We start from the raw sequence: 24,219 nt of genomic DNA, 5'->3' as shown, positions 1-24,219 counted from the left end.
GTTGCCATCATCATTCTCAAACATTTTCTTTCTGCTTGAGCCCTTGGTATCAGTTGCTCATTTTTCCCCTTTATCCCCCATGCTCCCTCTCTCATGAACCCTTGATAATTTTAAAATTATTATTATTATTATTTTGTCATGTCTTACATTGTCTGATGTCTCCCTTTACCCACTTTTCTGTTGTCCGTCTCCCAGGAAAGGGGTTATATGTAGATCTTTGTGATCAGTTCCCCCTTTCTACCCCACCTTCCCCTTCCCCTCCTTGTATTGCTATTCTCATTATTGGTCCTAAGGGGTTTATCTGTCCTAGATTCCCTCGTGTTTCCAGTTCTTATCTGTATCAGTGTACATCCTCTGATCGATCCAGATTTGTAAGATAGAATTGGGATCATGGTAGTGCGGGGGGAGGAAGCATTAAAGAACTAGAGGAAAATTGTAAGTTTCATCGGTGCTATACTGCACCCTGACTGGCTTGTCTCCTCCCCAAGACCCTTCTGTAAGGGGATGTCCAGTTGCCTGTAGATGGGCTTTGAGGCTCCACTCCGCACTCCCTCGTTCACCGGGATAGGAAATCTTGTTGTTGACGCTTTGCTCTGTATATTAAGTCATTTCAAAAGCTACCAGTTTTGAGTGAGAGCGCCAAACAAGAAAACATTCTGGAACAAGTCCAGGCTGTTGTACAGCCATTTGATTCCCCTGTCCATTGACGCTTGGTGTGGGGCGGCAGATTAGAGATGCAGTTTGGAGTCTTTGGTAGGTCTGAGTTGATGAGGCACAATTCAGACCATCGGGAGTTTGAGCAACCCCTGCCATCCTCGGCAGATAAGTACTCTCCTTTTCAGAAACAGCTTTTGGTTTGTGCCTGGGCCCTCGTAGAAACTGAATGCTTCACCATAGGGGTTACCACGTCATCATGCAGCCTGAGCTGGGTGCTCTCTGCCCACCACGTCATAAAGTTGGATATGAGCCACAATACTCCACCATCCAATAGAAGTGGTGCATATGAGTCTGGACTAGAGGAGGACCTGAAGGGACAAGGAAGTTGCACAAAGAAAGTGGGCCAAATGCCTGTGGTTTCCACTCCTGCCACATTGCCTTCCCTCGCTACACCTCGGGCCTCCTGGAGCAGTTGACCCAGGAAGGAAAAATGCATGCTGGCTTTCAGATGGATCTTCACAATATGCAGGTATCACTGGAAAGGGGACAGCAGCATGACAGCCCCCGAAGGGAAATCCTCCCAAATGCCCGAACTTCAAATAGCAAAACTGCTCATTCGTTCACTTTGTTTGGAAGAAGAAAATGGTCAGGTGTGTGACTGTACACTGATTCATGAGCTGTGGCCAATGGTATGGCTGGGCCATCAGGGATTTGGAAGGGACAGGATTGGAAAATCAGTGACAAGGTGACATGGGGAAGTGGTATGTGGCTAGACCTTCTTGCATGGGCTAAGGACGGGCAGCTATTCTTGTCCTGTGACCTCAGCAGAATAGGGTTTTAGCAATCTAGTGGGTATGATGACACTGTGTGGAAACCAGCCATCCTTCCCGCTGGCCACTTCTATAAACGTCAAACAGGCTCTGGGACAAAGTAGCCGTGGTGGCAGCGATGGAAGTTGCATGAGCTCAGCAACTCGAGTTTCCATTCACCAAGCTGACTGGGCCACAGGGGTGCCCAATCCACCAGCAGTAGAGACCAACGAGTCACTGATGTGGCACATTCTCTGAGGAAATCATTCAGCAGGCTGGTGGCAGATTGATGACATCAGACCACCTCTGGAATGAAAAGGAGAGTGTTTTATTCTTACTGGAGTAGACAAGTGTCTGTTTCTCTGGATGTTAATTTGCCATCCCTGCACATAACACCACTGCCACGGCTACCAGCTGTGGAATTACAGAATTCTTTCCCTGCCGTCACGCAACCCACGGGTCACTGCCGCCCATCAAGGGGCTCAGGATTGGGGATGTCCTAGTGTCCAATATACAGTGCTGCTGCTTCCATCCCCAGGATTCACTGATCCAGGGATCGAGGCGTGGAAATGGGAGAGGGTTTCTGAGATGAGACATACCTATGGGCAGAAAGATTCCTCTTTCCGCGTGGAGCAGCTTTGGGGTTGGATTGTTGGCCTAATGGTTAGCAGATCAACCCCCAGTTTGGATCACCCATCAGGCAAAGAACCACTGCCAATTGAGTTGTTTGCTGAGGGCAAAGGGAATTCATAATGGGTGAGGAAAGTTCAATCAACTCAAATCATTGCCACTGAGTCAATTCTGAGTCATAGCAACCCAATAGGACAGGGCAAACTGCCCCTTTGGTTTTCCTGACAGGAGCAGAAAGCCTCATTTTTCTCCTTTGGAACAGCTAGTGGGTTTGAACTGCTGACCTTTGTGCTAGCAGTCCAGTGAGCACCCTCTGTGTCACATATGGTTCCTTGGGTAGTGGGAAAAGGTACCAGTTATTGTGGGAATGAGGACTGTAATTGTTATGTGTATTTCTTACTTTATTCTATTCTATGTGTATGTGTATTTGTTTATATACAATACTTTTTCGTTTCTCCCTTATTCCATTACTTTAAATATCAGATGCAAATGAGACTAGTGTGTGTTCAGATGTACATGTTGCATCATTTTAAACATGCCTTTCGGTGGCATTTATTTAACAATTGTGCATGGTTTGAGCTGCTAACAGCTGCTCCATGGAAGAAAGAAGACTCCTGCTCCCATAAATAGTTATGATCTCAGAAACTCAAAGGGCCAGTTGAACCCTGTCCTAGAGGGTCTTTTAAAAAAATCATTTTATTGGGGGCTCATACAGCTCTTATCACAATCCATCCATTGTGTCAAGCACATTTGTAATTATGTTGCCATTTGTAATTATGTTGCCTTCATCATTATCAAAACATTTTTTCCACTTGAGCTCATTTTCCCCTCCCTCCCTCCCTCATGAAACCTTGATAATAAATTATTTTTTCATATCTTAACACTGACCAATGTCTCCCTTCCCCCACTTTTCTGTTGTTCGTCCCCCAGGGAGGGGGCCATATGTAGATCATTGTAATCGGTTCCTCCTTTCTCCCCCACCTTACCCTTAGCCTTCTGGTGATATTACTCTCATTATTGGTCCTGAGGGGTTTATCTGACCTATAGGGTCTTGATGAGTCATAACTGACTCCATGGAAATGTGTTTAGGTTGGGGTTTGGCATGGTTGAAGAAGATAGGTATGGGTGCCAAGTGGACTGTTAATGCGTCATCTTGATTAGGCTGTGATTTTCAGTGTTATGTAATGGTCCTTTGTTTTTGTGATGTGATGTAAGGGAATTTCCTTGGGGATGTGGCCTGCATCCAATACATGTGGATGCTCTAGCGAAGTACATACTTTCTCTGTGTCCTGTATTTGACTCATCATCCTCTGATAGCTGGTTGTTCGGACATGAGCCAACAGTGGTTACCTGACCTGCAGATTTGGGGATTCGCTAACTACTGCAGCTTCCATCGGACCCACTGGTTTGAGGTTCATCAAGCCTGCACCCACATGACTCAGAAGAAGCTTCCAGCCTGACTCCTGACCAACACCTTTGAAACTTGCTGGCCTGCACAACTACAGGAGTCATTCTCTTGTTATCAGTCTCTGTGTGTGATGGGGGTGTCTGGCTGTGTACGTATGCACACACCCATCACCAGAGAACCCAGCCTCACACAAGAGGTCAGGCAAGTTATGTAGGTGAGAGAAGCTGGCTTGTGGCACTCCCTATACAGACAGCACCCACTTCTCTGCTCCAATTAATTCTTGCTACACCTGAAGACAGTTCAGTTTTCAAGAGCAGAAAGCTAGACCTCTGTATTAAATTTCCCAAAATTTAAATGTTGCGAATTCATCCCATTAAAATACCAACACTGGGCAGCACGTATAAAACACACTATGGACTGAATGCAACAGGTGACCTGCCCACGGCAGCCTCTGTAACCCACAGGGTCATCAGGTCACTCTAGTTTCATAGGGCTGCCCCACGGTGACTGGATTCATGCCGCTCAAAGGCTGCCTCCCTCCTCCTCTGCACTCCACAAGGGCCCTGACCTCCACCCTGACCGCAGGGTGAAATTAGCACAGCGTCTTCACAACGGCTGTCCTGAAAGGACCTTCTTAGGCTACCGTGACCTCTGCAAGGAGCTTAGGGCAGTAATTCCCCTGGGCCAGCCTCCTGGGGTGAACGAAGGGCAGGGAGGCTGTGGCATCTGTGCCTGCTCTCCCATGTTCCTAGCTCCCACCACCACCAAGTAGGGTCTCCTCCCTGCAATGGTCCCAGGCTCCCCCCACCCGCCCCGCCGGTATAGACATAAAGACAAGGTCTTTCTTCTCGATGCGATTAAACTATTGGATCGTTTGCTGTGTGAATTATATGCCAATAAAACTTTTAAAAAATGGCAGCAGCGGTCGAAAAAGAAAGAAAGAAGACATTATCCTTCGTTCCGCCAAGGCAGGGTGTTTTTTCCCCAAAAGAGTTTTGTTATTAATGAAGGAAAAGCACAGAATGAAAATAAACAAAAGCCCTGGCCCGGCAGTGGGACTGTTTACAGAGCTCGCCCTTTGAGGGCGAGGGAGCCACGGAACGCCACTGGGGAGGCCCATGGGGAGGGGTCTCCACTCCTCGTACAGAGGCTGCAGTCTGGGCCGTTGGAGGAGGAGGGCGGGCGAGGGCTAAAGGAAGACTTCCCGGTGGGGAAGAGTGGCGGGAGACCGAGGAAATTGCCCACAATCCGGAGAGTTCCCATGCCCAGGGCGCTGGGTGCGGAGGTGGGCAGGGCAGACGGGGGCAGCCTCCCACGCTCGCCGGCCAGGAGGGAGCATCTCTGCAGAGGGGGCCGGAGTTGCGGAAACGTCTCCGCGACTCCCACGCGGGGAGGGGAAGGGACAGCCTCTTCGCAGTCCTGATCCCGGGAAGGTTTGAAAGCTTCGGGAGCCCGGGTGACGCCGGCAAAGAGGAGGCGGTTGCCATGGCGACGCGGGGCACACATCGGAAATAAATAAATAAGCAGTCCAGGCTGCGGCAGCCGCGCCCCCGCGGGACCCGAGCGCGGGGGAGGGAGCCCCCGGGACCCGGGTCCCCGCAGCCCGATGTTCCCCGCCATTGGCAGAGCCGGGGGAGGGCAACCCCCCACGGGGGGCGAATGGTACAGTCCTCCGCCCGCGCCCCAGCCCGCAGCCCGCGAGCGAACCCGAGAGCGCCGAGCCGGCCCCAGGTGCCGGCGCCCAGGCTGGCCGCTGCGCGTGGAGCCGGCGCGGCGCGGCGCGGCGGGGCCGCCATGGAGGGAGTCGGCAGCCACCGGCCCCTGTCCTACAGCCGCTGGAGCTACGACAGGTAGGGCGCGCCCGCACCCTGCGCGCAGACCACCCGCCGCGGGCGCCGCGGGACGCGCGCAACTCACCGCCCGAGGCCGGCGGCCCGGGGGACGGGAGCGAGCCCGGGGGAACCCCACCCTCGGGCGCCCCCCCGTCGGGGCCGAAAGTCGCGCGCAGTCGGAGAAAGTGGCGGCCGGCGGAGCCCCTCTCGGGCCGCGACCCCCTCCCCCTCCCCCACCCCGGCGCCCGGATCCGCCGAGAGCGGGCCGGCGGGGCCCGGAGAGACGCCCCTCGGGACACCAGGCCGCGCTCCGCCGTCGGGGTCTGCGGCCCGCGGGGCGCCGGCTGTCCGGAGGCGGGGGGCCCGGGGCCTGGGAGTCCCGGCCGGCCCCGAGCGCGGGAACGGCGGCCCGCGCGGGCTGTCCGGGCGCCGGCAGGGGCGGGGCGCGCGGTTGCCAGGCGCCCGCGCGCCCCGCCGGGACCGGACGCCATTGCCCGCGTGGGCGGTAGGGAGCCGCGTTTCCCACGCGCCCCCCCGCCCCACCCCCCGAGGACAGAGTCCTTCCTGCAGACGAAATGGGAAGAATCAGGGCCGCAGGAAGGAGCTGGTCCCCAAGCCGCGGAGACGTCTCGCGCTGATGCCCTCCCTATGTTTGATGTGTGTTCAATGCCACCCCCGCTTTTTAAAGGAAACGGTGGTGATAGTAATGTGTGTGCGTGTGCGTGTTGATTAACACTACGCCGTGCAGATCAGTAGAATTCTTGAGTTCCATACCCGGATTCTTGGCGCTAAGTGATGGGGAAGAGAAACTTCATGAACTGGGCTGTTTCCGGGCCTCCATGAAGTCTCGCTTCCTGCCGCGCCCATCACTGTGCTGGAGTCTCCCAGCATCTTCACAACCTCGCTTCCCTGGATCCGGAGGAACAGGTGGCCTTCCAGCTCCCTGGCGAATTCCCCTGGGATTGCGCTCACCCTCTCTCTCCAGCTCCACCTTCTCGTCTGTTCCGCCACTTCTCCTCGGTAGTCCTGTCCGGTCTCCTTCCTCAAGAGCAACTGGGGCACCTCCATCTGTTGGTCTTGGTCTCTCTTCGCTCTAACCTCGCATCATCCTTGCGCTTAGCTGGCCACCTTGCAATTCCCGTGAACTTGCTTTTTTGAAGAACGGTACGCCCCTTTAGTGGAGAAGAACTCTACTGAACTATTAAGCTTAACGTGGAGAAACTTACCACGTCTGCGTTCCCATCCCAAATCATCCTTTCCCTTACTCAAATGCATCTGTTGAGTGCAAACTATGGGCTGGGCCCTGGGAGTGAGACTAAGAACTCCGTTTCTTTCCCCAGATGAGCTCAAGGGTCCGCTCCGTCACGTGTACGCCATTGTTTGCTGTTGCTCAGTCGTTGCTGGGGAGTGTTTGCTACCTCTGGCGACCCATGTGTATAGACTAGATGTGCTCCCTAGGGATCTCAAGGCGGCGGCCTTTCAGAAGCTGGGTGCCACAGGCAGGGCACCTCTGGGTGGGGCTCTTTGGAGCAGTGGTGGCCTATGCCAAAGGTCTAATGCCTAAAGAAAAGCCAAATTTCGATAATTCTGTACCCGCTTTGGCCGCGCAGATACCACAGTGAGAAGCCTACAGAGAAGCTCTGGCTCTCCTAGGGAAGGAGTGATCTAGACCCCGCCCTCCGTTTCCTAATGCATACTGGGTTTTTTGTTGTTTTTCAGACGGCTTTTAAAAATGCAGTTTTTTTAAAGAATACTTTTAGGCTTACAGAAAATACAGAGTATTCTCACCTGACCTCATGCTGCTCCCCCCAATCTCTCCTATGATGAACATCTTGAATTATGTGGCATGACTTATAATTGATGATGCAATAGGGACACATTATTATTAGCTAACGTGCGTTGTTGAGGACAGCTTTGTGGGGCAGGGTTCTAAGGCCTTTGGCACTAGGTGCTTAGCATCGCATGGCAGTATCTCTCCGCACGTCTTTACATCCGTTAAGTGCCCTGGGCCTCACCTATATTCCTCCCTCCCTTCTCCCCTCCAACCCCCCCCCCCCCCGCCACCCTTGGTGTTCTTTGTAAAATGTAAGTATAGAATTATTCAAACAATTGCACGATCTTCAGTGAATCTGTTGTAAAATATTACATCAGAAATGCACGCGTGTGGCACACAGGTGTAAAAAGAAAATGCCCGGTCCTGCTGCCTTCACCTGCCCGAGCCCTGCAACTACCCTCTGGCAGCAGTCAACCCGCAGCAGCCCTGTGCTCTGGCTTCTGCCCGTACCACCCTTTGGCCCTCAGAGCCTCATCCTACTTGACTGTTCTGCAGTATGAAACTGATTTATTTAAGCTGCTTTCCCCCTTACCTTCTGGGGTCATATGTGCATCAGTTATCTCTTACTGTGTAACAAACCACCCCGAAACTTCATGGCTTAAAATAGCAACCATTTTTTGCCATCTCTGTGGACTAGCTGTTGGGGCTGGGCGCATCGGGTCTTTCTTGTGATCTGAGTCCGGCTTGGCATTCCTTGGCTCCTCTGGATCCTGTGTCTGGCACTTAGCTGGGGCTGCTGGAATAGCCAGGCCTCCCTGTCGTCCAGCCGGTTGGTCCCCATGCAGGTGGAAGAGCTGCCAGTGGGAGACCAGAGCTCCAGGGCCTCTTGAGGCCTAGGCTTGCACATGATCGCTCTTCCACACTCTTGGTCAGAGTAAATCCCACTGCGTGTCCAGGTTCAAGAAGTAGGGAAGTAAGCCGCACCTCTTGGAAGAAGGAGCTGTACAGGATTTTTGGTCTTTTACAATCTACCACCAAATGTCACTCACGTTTTTAAATCTCTGCTCTTCCCATTGTGCAAAAATGAGCACGTCACAGCTCTTCTCTTTGCACCACGTTTCATCGACCCCATCCCTCCCATTGTTATTCTCTTTGCTTCCATGTTTGTTTCGTACCATTCCCAGGCTACTCCCTGGTCTCTGTTATCAAGCCAAAGTTTTTAATAAACCTGTATCTTTAACCCTCAGAGCTCTGGTGGTGTCATGGATTCCGCAGAAGGTCAGCAGTTCAAAACCACCAGTTGCTCTGATGGAGGCAGATGAGGCTTTATGCTCATATAAACATCTACAGTGTCGGGACCCACAAGGGAAGTTTGACTCTGTTTTGCAGAGTCACTCTGGAAAGTACCATGGAGGCAGTACAGCCAGACTGCTCCTTAGAAGTGAGGATGGTCAGACTTAATCTTGAGTACTTTGGGTACATTTTTAAGAGAAACTCGTCCCTGGAAAAGGACCTCATTCTTGGGCAGTGACCAAGGGGAAGACCCCTCCCTGAGATAGTTAAACCTGGCCGATAAGCACATGTGGGATTAATTGAAGGGCGGAGAGATAAATGGCTCAGTGAGCCTCGCCTTTCTAGTTCTCCGGTCTCTTGCTGTCTGATGGTCGGACCAGGGTGCAGCTGCCTTAGCCAGTTCCCTGCTTCAGCTGGCAAGGCTCACATCCTGTGAGACATCCCTGAGGAGAAGCCACGTAGACCTACCCTGATGCAACCCTGGGTGTTGGAGCAGCCACGTGGAGACCCCTGCCAGCACTGAGATGCTTATACACTCACTGATTCGGCTTTTCTCCTGCAGTCAGCATCATAGTGTGTGTTTTGTGAGATGGAGGAGGACTTTGTAGATTGGTGTTGGACATATGGGCTAATGTTGGCCTTATGGGCTTGGACAGCACTGGGTTGGGATGCTTTCTTAATGTACACTTACCCTTTCTATAAGACTCTTTCTTATATGCATATGAGTTTTTGTGGATTTTTCTCTCCAGTCTGCCCAGACTAACACCTCCCCTCCCCCGCACACGAGATGGACTGACGCAGTGACTCCCAAAATGTCCTCCAACATAACAACACTTGTGAGGAGGGTGCAGGACAGCGTGGTGTTTGGTTTTGTTACATATAGGTCGGGTATGAGCCAGAACCAACATCTTCAACCCCAGCCTCATTGCTGAACCTCAGCTCTTCATCTGTGCATGCTTGACATCTCTCCTCAGATAGGCCGACACCACCATGAGTCAACAGGTAAAAAGTCAGACCCATCATTTTTCAGGGATAACTCTGTTCTTCAGTCAGCATCCTTCTAGCCTCATAAGCTCCTCGAAACTTTGACATTGACTTTGAACACTCCGTGTCTATTCATTTAGTCCTGTCTTTGCAGCTACTAACAATTCATATCCAACCCACTGACAGGAAGGAAAAGTTAAACAATGTATTTAAAGTGAAGGAAACAAAGTAGCTCCCATGGAGTCCTTGTTTTCAACAATTTGACCCTTGGTTAACGATCTTGTTTCCACTCAAGGGGCAGACTTTGTCCTAAAAGCTTTCAGTGCCCATGTAAGTGACAAAACTACATCTCTCCACCCCCAGTATCTAGATCTTCCTAGCCCAGAGACATGACCTTAGTTACTCACAGGAAAAATTCTTAGATGCTGGCACCGGGGAATTGCCTCATTGCTGGTATTGTACCCACAACTATCCCCCTCAGGGACCTAGGGCACCTCCCTCCTGTAGGGGTGGAGAGCCCTGTCTTCTCATTGCTACGTTTTCTCCTGGTCTTCCGTCATTTCCTGACTGGTCTTCCTCCCTCCCCGCTCCCCCCACCTGATAGATTCTTTTAGTCGTTTGCGTTCCCGGACGTGTGCTTGAACAACTCTAGCCCTGTCTGGTCAAGACCCGGGACACTGCACAGATGGTCTGTCACTCGGTTCATGGCCTCTCTCCTCAGGGTCCCATCCACACCACCTTGCAGGCTCGTCCCTCTGCGCGAGCAGCTCAATCCCATTTCCCACACTCGCTCTCGCTGGGCCAAACTCTCCGCATCCTCAGGACCCCTGCTTACTTGATGCTTCCTCCCCACCCGTAGAGTCCAGGTAAGGGACATCGCCGCCTGCTCCTTGAGAAGAACGGAGTCTGTTGGGCGTGCTCTTTATAGCGGCTTGACTCCAACCCCTCCGTTCCACTTCACTCACTCCCCTGCCCACCGCTGACACCAATGCCGCAGCGCAGGACACAGAAAAGCTGCTCCCTGGGCTTCTGGAGCTGTAAAACTTCTGACGAGGAGCAAACTGCCTCATCGTTCTCCCGAGCAGCGGCTGGTGGATCCAAACTGTTAACCTTGTGGTTAGCATGCCAACACCTAACCCACGACACCCCCAAGGCATATTAGCATTCCCTGGCTTAGAGGGACTTCTTATTGTTCCCAATTCTTTGTTCTTATCAACAATTGCTCGCTTATGAAACGTACTTTTTGCATATCTAATGATATATTTGATTATAATGCACTTGAAGAAGAACTGCTCCTTTCTATTCTTGGCGATTCTTGTCAGATTATCTCTAGAAGGAACAAACTGAGCTTTATTCCCACAGTCAATCACCCGAGCCCCGTTGTTTCTAATGATCTGTTTGTATGCGGGTTTCTCCTTCCAGGCTCTGAGGCAATGCAGCCTACACAGCTGCATGCAAGGTGGATGTTGGGCTCAAAATGACCTGGCTTGGGAGCCCAGCCCCCTAGATTATTGACTATGGGACTTTAGAAAAATAACTTAAACTCCATCTACAAAAAGTTAATACTAACAATACTTGCCTCTCATATTTGTCTGTTCATTCACTGTCCATTTATTGAGCAACTCCTAAATCCCAGGCAATATTTTAGGTCCATGAACAAAGCCAAGTTCTTGATCTCTTGGTTCTTACTGCCTAGTATGGGGGAAGGAGACGGACAAAGACGTGTATGTCCGTTCAAAGTGACAAACACTGAGATCAAAGCTCAAGAAGAAAGAAGAGACTAGAACCTGCTTACACGGGCAGTGGTGGCGGCGAGTGCACAGTGTTATGTAGTGCGGGGTGTCTATCGGTGCGGGGTGTCTATTGGTGGGGATGAATTGCCATAAGCAGAGTGGCTTAAAAACCACAGAAAAAGTATTCTTTCAACAATTTGGAACCTAGAAGTACAAAAAGCAAGATATCAACTGAGGGTAAGTTCTTTCTGAAGCTTCTAAGCAAGGACTGGGTTCCCTGCCGTTCTCCCAGCCTCTGGTGCTGCTGGCAGACGTCGGTGGTCTTTGATTGAAGACGCCTCACTTCAGTCTGCCTCCCTAGTCTCACTGGGTCTCGGTGTCTCTTCTTGTAAGGACAGCAGGTGTATTGGATTAGGGTCCGCCCTAATGACTTCATCTTAACTTGATCACATCTGTGAAGACTATGTATGTCCCACTAAGGTCACGTTCACAGGGACTAGGTGCGAGTACTTTAGCACCTCATTTTAGGAGAACACAATTGTATCCACCATAGTCAGGAAAGCGCTCTGTGATATTTCATTGGAGACCTGGAAAACCTGAGAGAGTGGATCAGGTGGCGAGTAGAGAGGAATGCGCCTTGAAGGGGGAATAAGTACAAAGACTTATTGGTAGAAGTGGGCCCGTGTGTCCTTGTGCCTCTTTGTAATGCTTCCTGCCGGCCTCTCCTGCTATCCCAGTCTCAGGTTTAGTGGTTGGTTAGGGTTCCTTACAAAAACAGAACCGATAAGATGTCTATCTATCTATTCATCTGTCTGCCTGTTTACCTACCTATCTTCCTGTAGTTTAAATATACATATGGCTTATTCTAAGAATGACTCATGTAATTGTGGGGACTGGGAAGTCCCAAATCTGTAGAGCAGGATTTGTATGTTGTAGTCTTGAGGCATAACTCCTGTTCTCGGGGAAACCTGTGTTTGCTCTTATGTGATTCAACTGATTGGCTTCAACTGATTGGGTGAGCCCTGCTCACAGTATCCAAGGTAATCTCCTTTCTCAAAGCCAACTGATTGTAAAAGCTCATCACAGCTACAACGTACCATCACAGCAACATCTAGACTAGTGTGTGACTCAATCATTGGGCCCCACAGTCTAGACAAGGGGATTCACAAAAGTAGCCATTCCACCAGGGAACCACTGATCTGACAGCCACCACTCTGCTCATACATGTTTCCTGTGTAACCGAAACCATTCCGTGTGGGCTTTTTGTGGGTGAGGCCAGGCTTCTCTCATGCAGCACAATGACCTAGAAATATAGATTCTAGATATTCTCCCATGTAACTGTGTGTGTCAGTCGTTCATGCCTTCTTAGTGCCGACCTCTGTTTCAGTGACTGGCTAGCCCGTTGCTTATTCAGTCACCTGTAGACACTTCGGTGGTTTCCACTTCCAAGCATTACACATAAAGTAGCGGTGACTAGTCACGGATGAGCCTTTGAATGGACATGCATGAGGTGGAACGGCTGGACCATGTAGTAGCAACCACTTTAACTTTCCAAGAAACAACGTAAATCTATAGACTCGAAACTGGATTCAAGGGGGTGGGTGGGCGGCGGTGGCATGCCAGGGAAGGTGGGATGGGGAAATGGGCAGCTAATAACGATAAGTACAAGAAGGCAGACAATGTTCTAAAACTGATTATGGTCATGATTATACAACTCTTCTCGATGTGGTTGAACTGATGGATTGTATGATATGTGAATTATATGCCCATAAAGTTTTTTTTGGGGGGAAAAGAAACCACCAAACTTTCCCAAAATGTGTTTTCCACTTGATGTTCCTCCGAACAGTGTCTGAGAGGTTCAGCTTCTCCATCCTTGTGATGACCTTTGTCCCTCTGTAGAAACTCCATCGTCCGTATATGCACAAACCTTTCATATTCTCTAGCCTGTCTCATTGATATGTTTGTCTATCTGGATGCTAAGACCACACTGTCTTGTTTACTGTAGCATTCCAAGAAGTCTTGAAATCAGGTAACTTCGGACCCCCAACTTAGGCCTAAACGATGATGATTACACTTACAGTGAAGGGAATTGGATGTTGAGAATTGTATGCTTTTCACGTGCGCTGTGAATTAACAGAAAGAGACCACATGTCTCTGCTACAGGATGAGGTGATGTTCCTGGTTGAATCGGCGTGAAGCTTATGAAGATGAGGAGACCACATTGGGCAGGAATCTCCATGTCCCTTTGTGACTTCCCTCTGGCCCCTTGGTTCTCAAACAGGGTATCTGTTGCTGGTGACACTTTCTGCCACGGGTCAGCTTTTGTCAATTGGAGAAAATGTTGTTGTAAAAGTAACACTTTTTACTGAGACTTACGTCACCATTCCAGAACTTCACTTAACCAAACTGCTCGCATCTGACCTCAAACACAGGGCCTTCCTCGAAAGGCTGGCGGTAGCTCCAAGACCCTTCGCCTGTTTCCCACAGCGGGCTTGGATTAGTTGACCACTAAGCACGCTGACATTTCTGTGACATCCCTCTGGGGGCACAACCTCAGTGTGTCTTCTGTGACTGGAAGGATCAGGGCGGAGGGATGAAGTTAGAGCAAACTGGGATTAGAATTCCTGACCATGGCGATGTCAGTTTCAGTGTTGGTGGGGTGGCCACCATAGGAAGGGGCTGGCAGGCCCGTGTTGGTCAGAGCGCCTTTGAGTGACAGCTGTTTCTGTGTCGGTAGATTTGCGGCAGGACAGGACTAAGATGACGAGATTAAGAGAGGACAGCACAGTGACGTTGGAAGGGGCCGTGGGGAAATACTATTAAGAGCGCAGTGGTGGGGGGGGGGTGTCTCCCAGGTTGCTAGGGTGCTTGTGTGGCAAGGGTGATTGGGGGGTGGGGGCATGGAGTGAGGAGTCCCTTGTGGAGATGAGACAAGGACTTCTTTGGGGCTTAACCACACTGAAGTTTGAAGTCAACACACACTGCAGCTTCCCAGATAGGGTCACAGGATGAATTCGACGTAAAGAAGGAAGGCCCCGGAGCAGGGCCACCATATCTGTGACAAAGGTGGAGGGCAGGGCTAGCTATGCTCACCGCTAACAACACTTGGTAGGCAGACGCTCACAGGTATCTATTGCTATCAAATGATTTTATTCTGGACAGTTCTGTACCTGCATGATAGACAAGTGCTAGCTAACCTCGGGTCTCCCCTGGGAGATTCTGGCCCGGCGTGTACTTGGGAGAGAAGGATTCCATTTATTCTTCGAATCCTGAGCAGTGTGGGCTGCCCTGAAGTTGGATCCATCAGACCCACTGGTTCAGGTGTGCATCCACATTGGCCTACCTGTGCAGGCTTGGCAAGTGTTCTGGTCCTCTCACCTGAGGATGAACGATAGGGTGTGTGTGTGTGTGTGTGTGTGTGTGTGTGTGTGTGTGTGTGTGTGTGTGTGTGTGTGTCTGTGGGCGCAGCATGTTTTTGGGGACAGACTCTCATGGGTGAGGCAGCTTTCTGCATGGGAAAAACTGTAGGAACCTGCGCCAGGCAGACTGAAACACTGTGCCACGTAACCGAGGGCCAGGTAATGAGGTGCTAGCATCTAGGAGCATGGAAAGTCAAAGTCACAACCATAGATTCATTGCTGACTCAGAGCAACCCGCCTGTGAGTGAGCTTCTGAGACTGTAACTGTTTACAGGAGTAGAAAACCCAGTCTTTCCCCTTCCAAGCTGCTGGTGGTTCCGAACTGCCAACCATGTGGATCACTGCCCAACCTGTAACCACTGCTCCACCAGAGCCTTAGCAAAATGTCAAAGATGTCACTCTAACCCGGCTTTGCTTCTTTGCCACTTCCTGGGCTGCAGATCAACTAAACCCCACAGCCGAAATGCCAGTGTGTACCAAGAGGCCGCTGCCCCTGGGACCTGCCCGACCTCTGCTGTTCAGTTTGCAGGCTGTCTGGGGCTCATCCTTCCTCTGCATGACCACTGTCAGGGGTCATCAGCGATGGGAGCGTGTGTGTGTGTGTGTGTGTGTGTGCACGTGCCAGTAAGAGTCTATCTGGGGGGTGGGGGGTACACTACTGCATCCATATTGGTGAGCTGTGCACCCTGGGGGGGTATGTAGTGGAGCAGTGTGTATCCAGTGGCTATGTGTATGTTTGTGAGTGGTGTGTATTGGTGAGTGGACCTGGGTGCTCAGGAAAGTGTGCATAATCACCTGTGTGCTGAGTGTGTGTGAGGTGTGTAGGACTCTACCACACTGGGGAGCATAGAATGGGTGAAGGGAGGGGGGGGGAGGGTAGGCACACTCACCCTCCCCTAGGTTCCTGGAGGCCAGGTGTGCTCTTCGCAGGTTATAGTAAACCTGTCCCGCAGCTGGCTTTGCCTCCCAATGTCTGCTCTGCTGGCGGCACATCCACATCGAGGTGCTGGGAGCAGGAGTTCTCCCATTGCGGCACCCCCCCCCCCCCCCCCCCCGCCCTGAGCGGCCTGAGAGGGGTGTGGGACCTTCTCTTGCCCTCAGCCCATCCTCAAAAGTTGGGAGCTGGGACCCCGCGTCTGCGACAGGGACTGGGGCAATCCGGGGCCGCATCAATGTTGGATGAGCCCGTGCGGCCTCCACGCAGCCTCGATACCATCATCCCGGGTCTCACTTTTAGTGTAACCAGAGAGCCCGGCACCAGCCTGAGCCGCGATCTGCTCGGGGCGGCGCCACCGCGAGGGGACAGGAACTGCCCAGGGGAGCCAGGCTCCGGCTCCAGGCGTGCGCCCTGGACGGGGTGGGTGCCGGCGGGCCGGGCCCGGCCTCGCAGGGCAGGGGTCGGTTCCAGACCCTGCTGGCCGTGGGCTACCGGCCCCGGTTACGCTGCCTCCAGCCCCTGGGCACCTTGCCCTCTCCTTCTGGGTGTCATCTGTCTGGCGGCCGGCCGTGTCCTTGTAGCAGTTCAGTCCCCTCCCCCTCGCCTGGCTCTGGGGCCACAGCTCCCAGAGGAGGCTGGAGGGGCTTCAGCTTTACGGAGAGAGACCCCCTCGGGGAAGGAAGGGGAGTAGCAGCCACTTCGAAGAGGCTCCCACGGTGGGTGAGTGTCTGAGCGGTGCCCCAAGTGGGGCGAAGCGGGGAGGGGGCAGACCGAGGTCCAAGGATCCAGACGGGTCCAGAGGAACTAGGCCTTTGCCTGTCTAGCACCCTTCCCCTCTGCCTCGTGGCAACGCGAGCGTACTTCGCCCCACTAGGCTGTACCCCAAGAGGCACCTGAAATGGGCCGGGGTTCCACTGCCAAGCACTAATTGTTGGCAGAGTTGGGCCCCTGCCGGTTAGGTGGTTGAGTAGGGACAGCCACGCTGCTGGCTAGTCAGATTGGATTGGTGAATGTATGCCAGCCAGTGGGCGGCAGCCTTTTTCTATGACTAGTTTACCAGAACAGAACACTGCTACGGAGCCCGATAGTGCCATGGTTACTGGTTGGGATGTGATTGCATGGTGGGTAGTTCGAGACCACCAGAAAGGCTGGGCTTTTTACTCGTGTAAAACTTGTGTAAACCGTTGCAGTCTTGGAAACCCACGGGGGAGGGGGCGCGGGGTTAGGGTCAGCATTGACCCGATGGCAGTGAGAACAGGGCCACATCTATCTGCTTAGATACTGTCTATGGTCACTTGCATACTCGGTCCTCCCTGCAGAATTTGGTTCTGGGGCCCAAAGCATATGGCATGCTTAAGAAAAAGTGTGCCGATCCTCACCCCCCACCCCTCCCCAGACACTCTCCCCAGCACCTCTCCCCCCACCCTCCCCAGACACTCTCCCCAGCACCTGCCCTTCTGCTTGATCCCCAGCCCCCACCTGTGCTCCTCCCCCTGCACTCTGCATCTCCCGCACATCTGGCTTCTCCCTCACCCCTTCCCCCTCATCCCCACCCCAGCCCCGAGTGCTTCACACACCTGGGCACTCTGCTCTGGCAGCAAGCATTCCAGATTCCATCAGGTACCCGAAGGTTAGCCCTAGCAGAACTCTTAACCTGCTCCAAGCTGTCCATGAGCCCATGCCTAGGCCCAGGACGACTTAACTGATGGAGATCAAAGCTTTCTGGGACCCTGGGACCAACATGTCAGGGCACTACTTGAGAGGCTGAGCAGACCAGTGGGAGCATGGAATTTCTGGCTTGCCCCCAGGAGCTGGAGACAGAGCTGCGCTCCCAGTGGAGTTGGGGTGAGAGAGATTGTTAGAAGGATACCACTCATGCTGTAAGGAGCCCCAGATGAATAATCCCTGCCCTTGCCTGCTGCCCGTCCATTTGCAAACTCAGGGTCACGTTGAGCCGTCTTTTATTGAGCCCCAAATGTGTGTGAACAAAATTAAACCTTTTCTGTGACTCCTCTCTGTGCATCCCAGATCAGGGTCCCTCACCCCCTTACCCCACTTCCCGAGAAGGTCAGAAGTAGAGGAAACCCCAGTCCTGAAGACAGAGCAGCAGTCCTGCTGTGCGGTCACTAGGTGGCACTCTTAAGGTATTGACTGGGTTCCGGAGCCTATGGTTACACACACTGTTAGTCCCATCAGTTGACCAGTTCTCTTTGCCCTCTTCAGCCTCTTTATTTCAGGGTATTTCCCCCCCAGGGAGATTGTTGAGAAGGGCCACTAGGGACTACCTGAAGTTAATCATGACCTGTCTTTCCTGGCGTCCTCACCCTGCCCAGGGCCTGATTGAGCAGAGAGGCAGAAGAGGTTTGGTGACGGGTGATGTGCAAACTGTTGCCGTGACTATTGACTCTAGTGAACGCTGTGTTAGTCTGCAGAAGGGTCCACAGACAGGGCGGTACTGTGGTCAATGCAGAGGGAGAAACAGCCATTCTCTCGGGCCTGGGTCTGGGTATCACCACGTCTTAAGAATCTTCTAGATAGGCCGAGAGACACAGGATGGGAGCAGAGATTGCTGCTGGTTTCCAGGTAGAGTTTTCAGACATACCTGACCCCTGGCTGGCCTTGACAAAAAGCTCCTGCTTATCCATGACCACCTCATGTGGCATGGCCACTCTCACCTGACTCCAGCACTGGGGGGCGGGTGGCAGCCTCCCGGGGGAGCCTCCCAGGGTAAGAGGGAAGAACAGTGTGACTTGCTGAGGATCCCCGACAGGCTTAGAGGGCTGCACCTGTGTTGGAAGAACTAAGCCACCCCCCCAAACAAGACAAAACAAAATACTTCGTCTGAAAGCTAGGGGAGATGTCTGAAATGGGCTTCCACTCAGCCTAAGGAGGCTGAGCGTGGGCCTGACGTGTGGACATTGCTTTGAGGCTTTGAAGAATGGGTGGGCCAACCCCCTCCAGGAGTACCTGGGGAGAAAAGTGGGTTTTCCTATTGACCGGGTTTCCTGCACCTTTGGAGTCAGGCCCACTAGTGCTCCTGAGTGTGCCCCTGGGAAGGGTCTCCTTGCTGAGCCCTCTCGCTGATGGCACCAGTATGCCGGCGCCATTTTCCCTGCCTGGAGCAGACTCCAGAGTGAGACTGGCATCCCTCACCGGGGTAATTACTGGTTTGGGTTCGATTTCCATTCAAAACAATAATCCCAGCCTGAGCTGGGTGTCAGATCTGAAGGTTGATTATTAGTAACAGTCATCAACAGCCTCTCTCAGCTTCAGGAAATTACAGCGAATCTGCCATTCCTGCTCTCAGTCGTGCACAGCCGCCAGCCTCCCCACCACGCCCCCTCTCCCCGCTTCCCCTCCCCATAGCAGCCAGCCTGAGCCAGGGGTGGAGATGGGAGCACCTTCTGAGTCACCCGCGATCCATGTGCACCCTGGGTCCTGGGTTCCTGCCTGCGGGAGTCATTCAGATGGGGTCCCCTGAGGGGAGAGGAACCCCCACCACTTACAGACGGGAAGCCATGCCTCCTGGCTTGTCTGTGTTTTCTAATACATTAAGGTTCCATCGGCCCCAACCCAGGCTGCCCCTTCCTTCCAGGACTGGGGCTGAGATGAAGCAGGTAAGGCGACCACTTGGGCACAAAGTTTGAGGGTGGAGAGGTAAACATAAATAGCCTAGGAAAAACTCAGTGGTCAAAAGAAATCATCAGAAAGCAGCTGTCATTAAGTTGACTGCCTTGTGGCGACTTCTCGGGGCAGACTTTTCAGAAGTGGATCACCCCTGGGTGGACCTGAGCCTCCCATCTTTCTTCAGTTCACAGCTGAGCGCATTAACTGTTTGCACTGCCCGGGGAGTCCACAGTAAATCACAGGGTGGTGCTGTCGTATCTTATGAGTCAAAATCGATGTGGAAATCTCCACAAGAAACAAAGTACCAACATCTTAAAGGGACAGGAACGGACCCTGCATCTCCAGGCCTCGGCTCCACTTGCCTCACCCTAATATCAGTCCAGTTGTTTTTCATGGATGTTTCACATTATTTTTTATTTTGTATGATTTGTTATGCTTACTGAGTTTTTTGGTACCCTTTTAAATTGTGCAAGAGAGTACCTGGCTTTAGCTTACTCTCGCAGGGTTCTGTTCCCTCACCTTGCCACTGGGCCCTAAGGTCCTGGAGGACCCCAATAGTCTGAGCAGGATCCAGGAGAGCCTGACCACGGGCAGATGTTGGGTGTCCATCTCCTACTCTGCTCCTGTGGACCCTGCCTCAGCCTCCAGACGCCACAGGAGGCCCCCTTGTTATGATGACTGTCACGGGGATTAGAGGACAGAATTTGCTGATCTTCCTCCCCTCCCATCATCACACCTGGACAAACCTGGCCCAGTGGAAGCACGCCTCACAGGGTCCCTGACACGTCATGCCAAAGGAAGTAAGGACATGGCAGGGGAGGTGTGGAGTCGAGGACAGCCATGCCCCTCTGAACTGCTCCCTGCACAAGTAGAGTCAGGCTGAAGGAAGGCAATGGACTCATGATGGGCTGGGGGCACGGAGCCCTGTTGTAAACCAGGGGGCTCGCTAAGCAGACTTCTTCAGAACAGAGGGCCTGTACACTGCTGAAGGGCTCTCATCTGGCTGAGTGGGTAGCACCAGTTCTGCCGCCAGGGGAGGTCCTCCGCCTACCCTTCCCCCAGGTTTGTCTAAGACTTAAACATATATATACACACACACATATGTATATATATAATATCAGTGTTGAAGAATAACTTGCCCAATGTACCAAATTATATCTGAGACCTGAGACATTGTCAGGTCGAGTTCAAGGCCACAGTTACTTGGTCAGTCCATGTCCACATACCTGCCACATACCTGTCCCAGGTGGCATGGTTCCAAAGAGCTGTCAGACCTCCTCAGCATCACAGAGCTGGCACACCCTCTGGTCACCCAGTTGGCAGAGTCACCACAAAGCAGGGTCCCTGCTCTGCCTGGACAAGTGACTTCTGATCCTCAGATTGCTCAGTCAGCTATAATGCTCTTTTTGGAAGGTGTGGGCTTACCACCAAACGAGCCAGACGTATGTCAATGTGCTCTGAAATGCCAAAGAGCGGTGACCATACACTAGCAGACTGAAGGGCCATGCTTTGCAGAAGGACCCAGGGGACAGCCTTAGAGTAAAAGAGCGGTGTGTCTGGACAGGAGGAATGAAGAAGAAATTGCCAGCTGTGCTGTGCAGAGGTCGAAGGACCACTCTGGCAAGAGCGGCACCTCGATGCAGCGAGATTTTCATAGCCACCTGCTCATCCCCTGCCCAGCTCCGGGGAGGGGATGACCCTGCAGAGTTTATTTTTCCAGCCCAGAGGCTCTGGGACACTTTTTGGCCATCCTTCCTCAGGTGTCCTGGCCAGAAGCCTCAGTAGCAGCGGGGCCCTCCTGGTCAGGCTCAAGATAAGGAAGTGGCTTCAGCTGGGACTCCTATGGCATCTCCCTGGTTTGCTTCCCCTGGACCAGTGAGTAGCCCTGAGCTTGGGCAGGACAGGGGTCAGGGAGGGCTCCCGGGGTTTTGTGGCTGCCCATGCTTGACCCGTCCCCGTTGACGCATCAGCTCCGAGATGACCCTTTACTATGACCGAGAGGCTCCATCCCACCCTCAGCACGTCAGGGGACTTTGGGAGAGTTTGTGAGGGATGGAGAGATGAGCGCTCCCATGCCAGGCATGCCCACACATGCTCTTTGCCTCCTGCGAGGTGCCCGCAGGCAGTGTGTCTGCATACACAGCCCTTTAGGCTTCGCTGTGCCTGGCTGTGCAGCGTGAAGGCCCGGGGTTGCCGTGGAGAGAGCAGCAGACGTGGTGGTGTCCAGAGACCGAGTCTCGGTCTTGATCTGCCCTTTCCTCCTTGTGAGCCCCATTCTCCCATCTGTCACAGAAGGGGTGGGATGGGAACCCTTTGCAGCCGACAGTCTGACGTGATGTTTAAACGTCAGTGATTCTCCTGCTCGATGGGGCCGTGGGAGTTGACGAAATGAAGTGATTCTCCTGCTCGATGGGGCCGTGGGAGTTGACGGAATGAGCTCAACTTTGCACCCTCGTCCCCACATCCCTTCTGATCTGCCCCCCAGCCTTCATCTGAGCTCTTGGTAGATGTGAAGACCTAGGTTTCCTGGGTCTGGGTGAGGCAGCTGGTGGAGGGGGGGGGGGACGTCAGCCGGGTCCAGTGTCATACATGGGCATCATTTTCCCCTCACAAATTTGAAATTGAATCCCAAAGACTCCTAATTCTTCTTCCAAACTCTCACAAAAATAAAAACCGAGTATACATTTTACGAGAGTGGCCAAGGATTGGAAAAAAAGGGGAAGCAGAGGGTTTATAGGTCAGGTGATGAGATCAGGGAATTCGGTGGGGCTTGATGGAAGAGGCTGGAAGAGGTAGCAGGATCTGAGGCCCTGAGACCCTCTGCCCCAGGTTCAGTAGCTTAGCTTCTGTCTTGGAGGCGGGGGGACGGGGGGCGGCGGGGGGGGGGGGCGGTGTTGAGTTACTGGAGGGCTGAAGCCGGGCAGAGGGCATGAACAGATAGGCACTGAGGAAGATCCCACGGGTGCCCGTGGGAAGTGGGGTTTGAGAAGAGCCTGTTGGAGGCAGACACCACCTCAGAATCTGGTACCAAGATCCATCTGGGCAACTGACTTAGAAGCCCCAGCATGAGAAGCCAGTCTAGGGTGGGGTGTGGGAAGGGGAGAGAATGCGTGGCAATCCCGGGCACTGGTGGGGGACAGTGGGCGGGAAAAGGAAGGTGCCTGGTGGGGCTAGGTGATGTCATAATGATTGAACTTGCAGGAAACCCCACACTGTATGTATCCATGTAAGGTGCTGCAGGACACAGCACCTTACACTTGGGCAAATGTGTTCAGAGAGTAGGTAGGGCGAGGGGTGGGCCATGAAATCTGGGGGGTTTTGAGAGGTGTTGTGGGATGTGATGTAGATGCCAAAGTGCATCATGTGGGGTGGGGGAAGAGGACAAGAGCCTGAGGGCACAGACGGGCAAATCCTAGGTTCCCCATTAACTACTGTAAGACAGAATACCCCCTCAGCAAGAGCCTGCCAGTGCCCCATGCCCAGGGCTGGCCACAGACAGGACATCAGGGCGTGTGTCTTCTGGCTTGTGGTCCCAAGATGGAGCCTTCATGCACCTGGCCCTGCCTGGGTTACTATAGTTACCTACAGATGCAGGACTACATGGTCTCTGGGTTGCTGTGGAAACCAGCACTTGGTTGTCCCTGTGCGGCATGGCTGCCAAGGCCTTGGGGACTTAGTCTTGTCCTGAGGGGGTTTCAAAGGGGGCGGTGGCCCACAGAAGGGTTACCAGGTCCTAATGAAGGGGCTGTCGGTTTAGCCATTGCTGTGGTGATGCAGGAGCCCCCCACAAGTGGGCTCAGGTCGGACCTTAGACCTGAAGTCAATCCCTTGACTCAGCCCATCCTCTGTCCTTCATGGGGTCACGACTCCTTTGCTTTGTTTTTCCTGGGTTGGCACCCTTTTGCCGAGACAGGGGTTTTGTTCCCAGGAGGCACTCTCGGGCGCATGGGAGCGCCGCATTCAAAGCAGCACAGGAAACCCGGGCCCCTGAAACGGGGCCACCGAGGCCAACCAAGAGACCGGTAAGCACTCAGCACCTCCTTGTCAGCCCACAGGCCTGCCCCCACCTCCCCGCCCCCACCTGTCTGACCCCTTTGCAGTTCCAATCCCTGCTCTTCCCCCGGGGCCATCTCCTCCAGCCCTTCAGCATCTGGGCAAGTCTACAAGAGGGGCCATTGGTTACCAGGCCCCAGAATCTCAGAGGAGTCCCCCTGCTCCCCCACACCCTGGTCCTCGGAGAGCTCTGCTTTCTTGCCCCTGCCTTTTCGGGAGGAAACCCTGCTCTCCGGCCACACGCCCCCTCCGTCCGTGCATCATTTCATTCCTCTGACCGTCACTGTGGACCACCTGCATGCTGCTCGGAGCGAGCACCCCGGGGAAGACCCTGTGTTAGATCCACAGCATCGCTCACCATCTGAGGTGGCTGAAGTCTGGGCGCTGAAGGACCACCGTCTGTCCAGGCAAAGGGCAGGGCTGGCCGAGGTGAGGCAGTGAGGGTGTGAAGTCACCCCTTCTTTTCCTCCTCAGGAGAACCACCAGGCGAAGGAACTACTTGAAGGATGCCAGGGAGATCGCTCGGTGAGCTGGCCGGGGAGGAGGGGGTGCTGGCCCTGAGCAAGGCCCCGCGAGGGGGACACCCTTCATCGCAGAGACTGTGTAGGGAGGTGGTGGGGAACATGTGGTGGCCCAGTGGGGATGGATGCCGTGTGTGTGTGTGTGTGTGTGTGTGTGTGTGTGTGTGTGTGTGTGTGTGATGGAGTTCAGGGGAGGATAGGACAACAAGGCACAGTTTGTACTGACTGTGGCTCTTGTGACCTTGATTCGTTCCCCTTTGGTCCTCTTGCCCTGACTCTCACCGAGTTGTGTTGATGAAGGCCCAGAGTCCTAGCTCCTCTCCCTTCGATCCTGTGATTCTTTCAGCCAGGCCCTCCCCGGAGGGTGGTGTGTGTGTGTGTGTGTGTGTGTGTGTGTGTGTGTGTGTGTTTTCTCTACATCGTCCAAGATGACTGAGAAAATCGTCCAAGATGACTGAGAAAATCATGATGTTAGACCCCCAGCACCCCATACGTTCCCCTTGCCCAGACACCCAGGCCTGAGTACTACTGACCCCAGGCTG

The 24,219-nt window shown here is 53.2% G+C and overlaps 1 protein-coding gene across 3 annotated transcripts in view; it reads left to right on the top strand.

The window, feature by feature from the left end:
- Positions 1–5,081: 5,081 nt before the first annotated feature.
- TUB (TUB bipartite transcription factor) overlaps positions 5,082–24,219 on the top strand; it is an 84,961-nt gene continuing 65,823 nt past the window's right edge. For 2 of the 3 annotated variants that reach the window (XM_075546126.1, XM_075546124.1), the window contains exon 1: positions 5,085–5,354. In XM_075546126.1, coding sequence (XP_075402241.1) covers positions 5,164–5,354 — 191 coding nt within the window. In that variant the 5' untranslated portion in view covers positions 5,085–5,163. Of the gene's footprint in view, positions 5,355–24,219 lie in introns of all 3 variants that reach the window. The other variant, XM_075546123.1, reaches the window with a different exon arrangement.

This window comes from Tenrec ecaudatus, chromosome 4, assembly GCF_050624435.1.
Source record: "Tenrec ecaudatus isolate mTenEca1 chromosome 4, mTenEca1.hap1, whole genome shotgun sequence".
In the NCBI taxonomy this organism is placed as follows: Eukaryota; Metazoa; Chordata; class Mammalia; order Afrosoricida; family Tenrecidae; genus Tenrec; species Tenrec ecaudatus.
The sequence above is the reverse complement of the archived record's forward strand: the minus strand, read 5'-3'. Positions and strand labels throughout refer to the sequence as shown.